General features: G+C 40.7%; 2 protein-coding genes across 2 annotated transcripts in view; both read left to right on the top strand.

The window, feature by feature from the left end:
• galnt1 (UDP-N-acetyl-alpha-D-galactosamine:polypeptide N-acetylgalactosaminyltransferase 1) overlaps positions 1-3,097 on the top strand; it is a 161,787-nt gene extending 158,690 nt beyond the window's left edge. The window contains exon 14 of the mRNA XM_062064025.1: positions 1,893-3,097. Within this exon, the coding sequence (XP_061920009.1) occupies positions 1,893-2,039 (147 nt within the window). The 3' untranslated portion in view covers positions 2,040-3,097. The remainder of the gene's footprint in view (positions 1-1,892) is intronic.
• Positions 1-11,280, top strand: part of sec61b (SEC61 translocon subunit beta) — a 288,067-nt gene that overhangs the window by 134,022 nt on the left and 142,765 nt on the right. The gene's annotated exons all lie outside the window — the stretch shown is intronic.

Genomic DNA, 11,280 nt, shown 5'->3' with positions numbered 1-11,280 from the left:
AGCCAAACTGTGGCGTCAAAGAAACTTTAAATAAATAATACTTGCACATATCTAGCTCAGATGCTTGATACTTAACCTGACTCTCGCCAGATCCTTGTAGTTCGCTGAGCTCCACACAAGGATCTGGGACTTCTCCATAGGAGACGTATTTAAGAAGGTGGGGCCTTGTAAAAAATAATCATTGTATGTGATTGGATAAACCACTTGTCCGTTATCTTGAATGACGTGCTACTTCAACCACTCACATTGAAATCAACCCGTGACGCTGATGAGAGCGAAGCTGGGAAATCCAAAACAGAACAGCCGACATATTGGATTACGAGCGAAAAGTTCTCTGTTCATCTTTTAAATAATTAATATTCGATAGATTCGACAAAACAGTTGCAATAGCAGAATCAATGTCAGCACACGACTCCCTCGCTGCGTGCCGCCATTGTTGTTTGAATCAAACAGTCGCTTCGGCGCTACTTCACATCTATGAAATCCCGTCGGTGATACTGATTGGTTTATTATTTTTTTGCTATCTTGAAGGAGTTTGCAATGCCCTGAGCCCAGATCCTTGTGTGGAGCTCAGCGAACTACAAGGATCTGGCGAGAGTCAGGTTACTTAATACTGGCATTATTACCGATATCTAATATACTGATACAGTTCTACTATCAACAGTAAGGATGAGAATCCTACAAGTCATAATTCCATTCTTGGGTGTGACCATTCCATTCAGGATCTGATTTGATTCAACACGATTTTTGATTCAGACTGATTCTTGCGATATGTTATTTGGTACAGAAATGCCCATCCATGATAGTAAAACCTTTATAAAACAAACAAAAAACAGGTTACAAAATATACAAAAGACATATCAATCAATCAATGTTTATTTATATAGTCCTAAATCACAAGTGTCTCAAAGGCTGCACAAGCCACAACGGACATCCTCGGTACAGAGCCCACATATGGGCAAGGAAAAACTCACCCCAGTGGGACGTCGATGTGAATGACTATGAGAAACCTTGGAGAGGACCGCATATGTGGGTAACCCCCCCCCCCCCTCCCCCCCCTCTAGGGGGAGACCGAAAGCAATGGATGTCGAGTGTGTCGGACATAATATTGTGAAAGTCCTGTCCATAGTGGATCCAACATATCAGCGAAAGTCCAGCCCATAGTGGATCCAACATAATAGTGAGAGTCCAGTCCATAGTGGATCTAACATAATAGTGAGAGTCCAGTCCATAGTGGATCCAACATATCAGCGAAAGTCCAGTCCGTAGTGGATCCAACATAATAGTGAGAGTCCAGTCCATAGTGGGGCCAGCAGGTATGACGTAAACGTGCAGCAAAGGTTTAAAAGACGTCCTTTTGAAAATTGATTCTTAAAAATGTTTTGTTTAATAATGTATTTTTTAAATAAAATGAACATAAAAAATGCATAAATAAAAATGTCTTAAAAAAAAGATTTTAACCCTAATTATGAATCGAACTAGATAAGAATCACTATTTGGATGTGAATAAATTTTTTTCAGCACCCTTAGTAAATTCACAAATACATTTAAAAAGCTATACCAATATGAGAAGATATTATTTAAAGTCACACAAGTGTAAAAATAAGCTAGCCCCACTTACAAAATCAAACACCGCTTGTATTAGAGATTTTAAATACAAGTCGATATAATAGAATAGAATAGAGTTTTATTGTCATTATTACAGTGAACAGGTTCAAAGAACAACGAAATTGGAGTTATGTACTGTTATTTGTTTGCTGATATCAGACCAATTTGATTCCAGTATCGGATGGAAGCGTTCAGCTTGGAAATGTCCAACAGTTGACAAAGTATGAAAGATTGCGTAGGTGGAAAGCGAGTGTTTTGACCTGTTGAACGTGTTTGTGCTGCAGAAGCTGAGCCTGGTGCACGTCAACAGCAATCAGTGTTTGGACAAAGCCAGCGAGGAGGACAGTCAGGTCCCCAGCGTCAGAGACTGCACGCACACACGCTCGCAGCAGTGGCTGCTCAGGAACGTCACGCTACCTGAGGTCTTCTAAGCACACAGGATGATGACCCCCTTCCCCCACCCTGACCTACGGACACACACATGCTCTCTCACACACACATGCAGCGACCGGGAGCCAAAAGGGGCGCGGGGGCCGTCCCGTGAGGTGAGGATGAGGACGGGGAGGACGCCTGTGCTGGTACGACTCCCTGCCTGCCTTCTGTCACGGGCAGGAGGAGCGTTGGTTGGAGAGGAAAAGACTCCCACTTGGAAGAAGCTGGATATTTCTCTTTTCTTTTTCGGACATTCAGCGAGTGATTTAGTGTGAGAACGTCGTCATCGTCATCTTGTAACGTTTACTGGCCGCCTCTTCTCAGAATGTGTGCACTTAATTTGTGTGTGACATGAATGTTTGCTTCTTTTTTTATTTAATTTCCTTGTGAAAATGAACTCTTACGTGTCCTCTCCTTGCTGAAGTGTATGTCTCCCTCTGGTGTCCACTCCGTGTCATTGCACCCAACAGACTGACCGAAAAGGAGCGGTTTATCTTTAAAAAAAAAAAAAAGAAAAGCAGACACCCCAACAAAACGAGGAACATTTTTTGTGATATCACTGCCTAATCATGTGACTCCACTGGATCAGATGCTCTTCCGGTCAAGTAACACTCCAGGGTGTGCGCGCGCAATCAAGCTTCTTCCATATTGTTGAGTCACGTGAGCATCAGCTGAGCAGTTTGTCAACTTCCAAATGTTTTTGGTTCATTTTTTTTAAACAAAGCTGCTTTTGAACGCAACACGGAGAGCGTGAGTGAGGCATTCAGGGACTGAAGGAGGGTAAAAAAACAAGACATGTTTGCGTCTTTTAGGACATATCTGACCTTGTCAGCTGACGTCATATTTCACTCCGCTCATATCTCATAAGGCGCTAAACATCCATCATGTTTTTTTGTTGTTTTTTTTACGTATCATGACGTGATGTGTTTACATCATCTTGGCAGAGTGTGCAAGTTGTGGTGTTTGGATTGTGTCGGCGTGTCCACTCTGACAATTAACATCAAATGTAGAAAATAAAAGTGAAGGCATTTACACAACCTGACAAGGAAAACATAAACAGTCTCTTCTTTTGTTTGCACACTTCTTGTCTTTTTTATTTTACAGACATTCACTTTACTTAGCAAGAATGCAAAATGGAGAACACACAAACATAATTGGTTGTCCCTTAAAGCAGTGGTCCCCCAACCACCGGGCCGGGGCCCGGTACCGGTCTGTGGACCGATTGGTACCGGACCACACAAGAAATGTAATTTTTTTTTTTTAAATTAAATCAATATAAAAAACAATATATACATTATATATCAATATAGATCAGACCTGGGCATTGTGCGGCCCGCGGGCCGCATCCGGCCCTTTGTACGTCCCTGTCCGGCCCGCGTGAGGCCAATTATAAATTACAAAATAAATTTTAAAAAGCATCTATTTCGAGTGTGCAATACAACGGTGCTGCTTTTGTTTTGAAAAGCGTTATTTGTATTACTTCCGTGTGGACGTATCCTCGTGCGCGCAGCGGCAATCACAAACACAAAATACATTTAAAAAAACATCTTTGTCGTGCGTGCAATACAACTGTGCTGCTTTTATTTTGAAAAGTGTTATATGTGCGTATGTCCTGTGAGGGAAGGCGCACAGCGACAAGTGATGCCCGGTTAAAGTTGATGACGAATGGCGTGTTTTCAACAAGACAAGTAAAGGTAAAGCCGTGTGCTTATTTGTGGTACACATGTTGCTGTGTTTAAAGAATATAGTGTAACGACCTGCTGAAGTAGATGTTGTCTTCTTGAGTTGTGTAAATGAGGAGTGAGGAGACGTGCGTGTGGAAGGAACGAGATATGTTGAGCTGTGTTAGTATAGCTTGCTCAATAAAAGTTTAAAAAGAGCGTCAGACTTGATGTGCACTTCTTCTGGACGCTACAATTGGTGGCAGAAGTAAAACTTTGCGCATACTACGCTGCTTGTGTGCTACGTCATCGGGAGGTACGTGCCAAGTGAGGAGCTCGCCGCAAAGAGAGAGAGAGAGAGAGAGAGAGAGAGAGAGAGAGAGAGAGAGAGAGAGAGAGAGAGAGAGAGAGAGAGAGAGAGAGAGAGAGAGAGAGAGAGAGAGAGAGAGAGAGAGAGAGAGAGAGAGAGAGAGAGAGAGAGAGTGTGTTTACAGGTGCAGCCACGCTGCTTGCCACGGGGGGAATTCCGCCCTCAATGAAGACTCCCAGGTTTGATGGCAAGGCGAACTGGGAGGCATTTCATCCCACTTCTGACATCAATTGTAGCGTCCAGAAGAAGTGCACACCAAGTCTGATGCACTTTTTAAACTTTTATTGAGCATGCTATACTAACACAGCTCAACTTATCTCGTTCTTTCCAAAAGGAAAACCAATCCTCACTCCTCATTTCCGCAACAGCAACGCTTCCTCCTTCTTCGCCAATCACCTTACAGACGTGCTACGTTCACAACAAAGAGGATGCAGGATGAAGTGACAGAAATTGAAATTTTTGTATTGTAATATACATCAGGAAGTGTTGTGTAAGAAAGTGTTAAAAATAAAACCATCAAAAGCCATCTGCTTTTGTATAAAGATAAGTTAGGTTAAATGAAAATATTATTATTATTATTATCTATCTTACGGTATATCAAAAATAATTTGAGCAAAATTTAATTGAAATATTGTCAGTGTGGCCCTCCAGCAGTGCTCGGGTTGCTCATGCGGCCCCCGGTAAAAATTAATTGCCCACCCCTGATATAGATCAATACAGTCTGCAGAGATACAGTCCCTTTTTAAATACCATAACCCCCCAACCCCCCTCCCCCGGTCCGTGGGACAAATTGTCAAGCGTTGACCGGTCAGCAGCTACAAAAAGGTTGGGGACCACTGCCTTAAAGTCATGCATCTGCGCATGTGTATGAATCCATGAAAGGAATCTTTCACAATCGTTACCCTAAATATTTTGGTATATTGTTATTTAATATACAAGTTTCACAGGACAAACAAATGTAGGATTTTTTTTGTGGGGAACTGAAAGCGCTTGCACCAGGGGCGTCGAAGTGTACAAGAGGTTGTAGAGTTAGATTTTTTTCCCCTACAATTTAAATGTTATAGTTCAGTAAACTTGCTTAATTGAATCAAATTAGGAATGTCTAAGACTACGTTCAACACACTTTATCGAAAATATGAAATAGTTTGTCCAACCTGGATAGCAGCAACTAGAGATGTCCGATAATGGCTTTTTTACCGATATACAATATCCATATCCAACTCTTAATTACCAATATCAACCGATACCGATATATACAGTCGTGGAATTAACACAGTATGCCTAATTTTGTTGTGATGCCCCGCTGGATGCATTAAACAATGTAACAAGGTTTTCCAAAATAAATCAACTCAAGTTATGTAAAAAAGTGCCAACATGGCACTGCCATATTTATTATGGAAGTCACAAAGTGCATTGTTTTTTTAACATGCCTCAAAACAGCAGCTTGGAATTTGGGACATGCTCTCCCTGAGAGAGACTATGAGGCAGAGGTGGGACCAAGTCATTGCTTTGCAAGTCACAAGTAAGTCTCAAGTCTTTGCCCTCAAGTCTCGAGTCAAGTCCCGAGTCAAGACAGGCAAGTCCCGAGTCAAGTCCAAAGTCAAGACTGGAAAGTCTCAAGTCAAGTCACAAGTCCTGCATTTTGACTTTCGAATCCTTTCAAGTCCTTTTAACCACAGACTAATATTTTTACACAGATTGTGTATGCTTTTAAACCGCTGTATTTATTTATTAAAACAACTGCATTTGAAATAGCAGGAAAAAAAATAGTACTGACATTGCAATTCATAATAGCACTATTAACCAGTCATTTTAATAGTTTAAACAATTTTAAACATTTAACTCATTCCTTTACAGAATAAACACATTTGCAAAAACAAGTGCAACTGTACTTATTTGTACAAAAGTGTTAACATTGTATTTCCATGGCATATTGCATTGTAACTAGTTCCACAGCAGTTTCTATCCTGTTCTTACCTTATCTCATTGATCTCATCTCATACTGTATGTGTGTTGATGTGTGCGTACACATGAAAAACATAACAAATACATGAACATAACAATGAACAGAGTTGTACTTTTTAGATGTCAGGGCCTTATGCAATATGTACACATATTCTTAATATAGTATACATTTCAACTGACCTTTATTTGACTATGTTTGTCTTTTTGTAGGTGGCTAAAATACGCGGTGCTGCTGACCGCCGTCTAATGTTACGTTACTGTGTGTGATACATTGACTAACGTGACGTTATTTCTAGGTACCTCATGCAACCCTGCTTAAAAAAATCACTTGACAAAAAGTATGAATAAGGTAGCAAACTGCAGTGGACGCAACATATTGCTGTGTTTGAAATGATGTTATAACCATAGACATCTTATAAGTAGACGCAGTATTGGTTGCTGTGACGCGAGCAAATTGCATCTTGAAGTGGTGATGAGGAGCCGGCGAGCAGCCTAAACTGACAGTTGACAGGTAGAAAACAAAGATGCCGGGCTGGTGTTCAGCGTTTTCCTGCTCAAATGAGCGGACTGTTGAAAATAGGAATCGGGGGATTACTTTTCACAAGTAAGATTTAACATTAATGTACTATTGGTTGTATTTTATGAAAATAACATTACCACAGAGTTGAGAAGGAGCAAAGATCTTCAATATTTGTATGTGAAAATCACAAATAAATCTTCTGGGGGAGGATGACGCCCCTACAGGGGTTTGCTTTACAAACTTTCTGCCCCACCTAAAACAAAATTCACCAGCCGCCACTGATTATGATGCATTCTCATTTTAGGCAAAATATAAGACAATACTTTCTTAACAGTATAATTGTAACCAGGAATAAGTCTTCAAGTAACAATATTCAAATACTAACATTGTTGGGTAAGACAGCATTTGGTTTTATTCTGAATCCAGTGAAACAGATTGGTGGTTTTAGCTGATATAAAGACTTTCAGGTGTTTATATATGTTTAAGTATTTGGCAGACGCTTTTATCCAAAGCGACATACATAAAAAATACATATATAACAATCACTGTAAACATGATCATTTAAGAATGTAATACAAAATATCAATACAAAGTGTCAAGACAGAATAAACTCTCTGCTGCTGCAGCAACAGAGATACAGTCTATAAGATATATAGATATCTAATGTATTCCTACATTGTTTATGTAGGATATACGCATGTATATATAACGTAATCATATTGTTTCTTCAATTTAAAAATAGCTGACCGTTTTTTCCCCTTTCTCTGGGATTATATTCCCAGTTTTGATCTCGGACGTCTGGTCACTTATAGCATATAAGAATATTATATTACTGTTAAGCAAACTATGAATAATAAAACATGTGTCCGTTATCATAGCTACACGTATGACAAAAAAGCGCGTGAAAATGAGTGGTATTCAGTGAGGTAAGATTAATTAAATGCGCTGACAGTTCATTGCTCCTGCCAAATGAATTGCACTGAGTGGAGCGGATCACCACTCCAAGATGGCGGCCCCGCGTCTCGTCTGCACCAGTAGGCAGTAGCGCTCGATGCTGCGTCTACTTATAAGATGTCTATGGTTATAACGTTAGCAGTGAGTTTGCAGCCTCACTGATTTAACTACACAGCAAACAAGTCATGTTACTTAGCCAATAAACGTTATCTTACATTCAAAACTTACCCTTCTTTGGGCAACTTCAAATGTCGAACGAAGTTGGAAGTTGTTGCGTCTCCGTCTGTAATATTCGAACTGCGTGATTTGCATACGGCAATTCGTTTTTTGTTGAACAAGTCGTAGTTTTTATACCCGAACGAAACCAACTTTGGTATAAATCTTTCTCACTGGCGCGTTGTTTGACAACTCTTGTTCATTGGTAGTCCTGCAATTTGATTGGCTGAATGCTGTGTGATGAAAACAATGTAGATCTAATTTGATTGGCTGTTGTACTGAGAGCACACACGCTTATAGACACAGACGTATAAAATGAAAGATACGGAGCGCTCCCAAATAACTTTTTAAACTTTAGGTTTTGGAGAAAGTAGCAAGTCATGTCAAGTCAAAAGGCTCAAGTCCAAGTGAAGTCACAAGTCATTGATGTTAAAGTCTAAGTCGAGTTGCAAGTCTCTTTACATTTTGTCAAGTCGAGTCTAAAGTCATCAAATTCATGACTCGAGTCTGACTCGAGTCCAAGTCATGTGACTCGAGTCCACACCTCTGCTATGAGGTGGTTGGGGGCGTGGTTGAGGTGGTACCGAACCCCACCAGTTTCATATGCGCATTCACCGAACCCTTCTGTAGTGAAAAATAAAACGTTTTTTTTTCTAATTCAAGACATAGTTGTATCTTTTTGGTAACACTTTAGTATGGGGAACATATTCTAAGTAACAAGGACTTAATGTAGAGTTATTTGGACACTAGGGGAACATATTCTAAGTAATAAAGACTTAATTTAGAGTTATTTGGTTAGGGTTAGGGCATACTTGCCAACTTTGAGACCTCCGAATTCGAGAGATGGGGGAGTGGGGGTGGTGGGGGGTTGAGTGGGGCAGGGTTTGGTGGTAGCGGGGGGTGTATATTGTAGCGTCCCGGAAGAGTTAGTGCTGCAAGGGGTTCTGGGTATTTGTTCTGTTGTGTTTATGTTGTGTTACGGTGCAGATGTTCTCCCGAAATGTGTTTGTCATTCTTGTTTGGTGTGGGTTCACAGTGTGGCGCATATTTGTAACAGTGTTAAAGTTGTTTAAACGGCTACCCTCAGTGTGACCTGTATGGCTGTTGAACAAGTATGCCTTGCATTCACATGTGTGTGTGAAAAGCCGTAGATATTATGTGACTGGGCCGGCACGCAAATACAGTGCCTTCAATGTTTATTGGCGCTCTGTACTTCTCCCTACGTCCGTGTACACAGCTGCGTTTTAAAAAGTCATACATTTTACTTTTTGAAACCGATACCGATAATTTCCGATATTACATTTTAAAGCATTTATCGGCCGATAATATCGGCAGTCCGATATTATCGGACATCCCTAGCAGCAACCGTTCGCTTTGAATGCTTCACTCGACACAGACGTCATAAAACCATCAAAGCTTGAAGAACTTACACACAGCACCAACATTTTGGAACAAGGATAAAGTGATAAAAGACAGATACAAATATGTATTTTTGAAGAGAAAGTTATGTTAAAGTTAACTTTTGCATCTCATTGCACATAACTGTGGTGAGTTCAATGACCCTAGATTAAGCCTGGAATGCCAGGTCTCCCAGGGTTTTACAATTAGTATTAGGGGTCTTTAGAAGACCCTGGCCGGAAGTGAAGGGGCACAACCAATCAGCCAATCACCATCCAAGTCAGGACTAAAATCTTAAACTCAATGTGAATTTTGACTGGAAGCCAATGAAGACCTGAGAGAAAGGGGGCGTGCCTTGCAGTGCTTGAATTTTGACATCTTCACACAAAACTATAACCTAACAAATCCTACTTTAGTTCATTAAATAACATGTAGCGTGAAAGATGTATATTTACTGGGAATCAAATATAGCACAGTGTTGTTTTCGTCAACGATGACGATGACGATGACGAAACCATTTCGTTGACGCCACTTTTTTTCATGACGATAATGATACGGTGACGAGATAAACATGTCTCTCTGATGACGAAAACATGGAGACGTGTGTGAGTTTTCGTTGACGAGACGAGAACGGACGAAAATGTTAGTGGGTAATCTGTCAGACGTTTAAAATGCATGACATTTCTGTTTATTGTGTGTGTCAATTAAAACCACGCCCACCAACTGGCGTGCAGCGCACAACGTGCTCAACACGTCAGACTGTTCGTTACTCATCAGGCAATGGACCGTGATGGCGGCGGCAGTTTCAACACAGGGGCTCGGTGGTCGCAAACGTAGAGACGACATATGGGTGTATTTTAAATATAACCCAGCAGATAATAAAACAGAGTGTATTGTGAAGGAAGACGGTGACAAATGTGGCCACAAAATATGCGGAAAAAATACGACCAACCTTAAGCGGCACCTTAAGGCTCGCCACAAGGATATTTTTTCGAAGGTAAGTTGTTCTGTGGTCTGAGGTGTGTAGGAAGTGAATTTGTACGATAATTAACTATCTCTGAAACTGTTTATTGAATACTAAACGTGTTCAACATTTGGCTAATAACAGTTAGCTTGATTAGAGAACAACTCACCTCTACTACAAAACCCAAAACCAGTGAAGTTGGCACGTTGTGTAAATCTTAAATAAAAACAGAATACAATGATTTGCAAATCCTTTTTAACTTATATTGAATTGAATAGACAGCAAAGACAAGATATTTGATGTTCATACTGAGAAACACTTTTTTTTTTGCAAATAATCATTACCTTAGAATTTAATGGCAGCAACACATTGCAAAAAAGTTGGCACTGGGGCATATTTACCACTGTGTTACATGGCCTTTCCTTTTAACAACACTCAGTAAACGTTTGGGAACTGAGGACACACATTTTTGAAGCTCTTCAGGTGTAATTATTTCCCATTCTTGCTTGATTAAAGTTTGACTTAAGTTGTTCAACAGTCTGGGGTCTCCGTTGTGGTATTTCAGGCTTCGTATTGCGCCACACATTTTCAATGGGAGACAAGTCTGGACTACGGGCAGGCCAGTCTAGTACCCGCACTCTTTTACTATGAAGCCACGCTGTTGTAACACGTGGCTTGGCATTGTCTTGCCGAAATAAGCAGGGGCGTCTATGATAGCGTTGCTTGGATGGCAACATATGTTGCTCCAAAACCTGTATGTACCTTTCAGCATTAATGGTGCCTTCACAGATGTGTAAGTTACCCATGTCTTGGGCACTAATACACCCCCATACCATCACAGATGCTGGCTTTTCAACTTTGCGCCTAGAACAATCCGGATGGTTCTTTTCCTCTTTGTTCCGGGGGACACGACGTCCACAGTTTCCAAAAACAATTTAATATGTGGACTCTCCAGACTACAGAACACTTTTCCACTTTGCATCAGTCCATCTTAAATGAGGTCAGGCCCAGCGAAGCGGGCGGCGTTTCTGGGTGTTGTTGATAAATGGCTTTCACTTTGCATAGTAGAGTGTTAAGTTGCATTTACAGATGTAGTGACGAACTGTAGAAACTGACAGTGGTTTTCTGAAGTGTTCCTGAGCCCATGTGGTGATATCTTTTACACACTGATGTGTTTTTGATGCAGGGATCG

The sequence above is a fragment of the Entelurus aequoreus genome, linkage group LG11, assembly GCF_033978785.1.
Source record: "Entelurus aequoreus isolate RoL-2023_Sb linkage group LG11, RoL_Eaeq_v1.1, whole genome shotgun sequence".
NCBI lineage: Eukaryota > Metazoa > Chordata > Actinopteri > Syngnathiformes > Syngnathidae > Entelurus > Entelurus aequoreus.
This window is presented reverse-complemented; position numbering and strand designations above follow the sequence as displayed.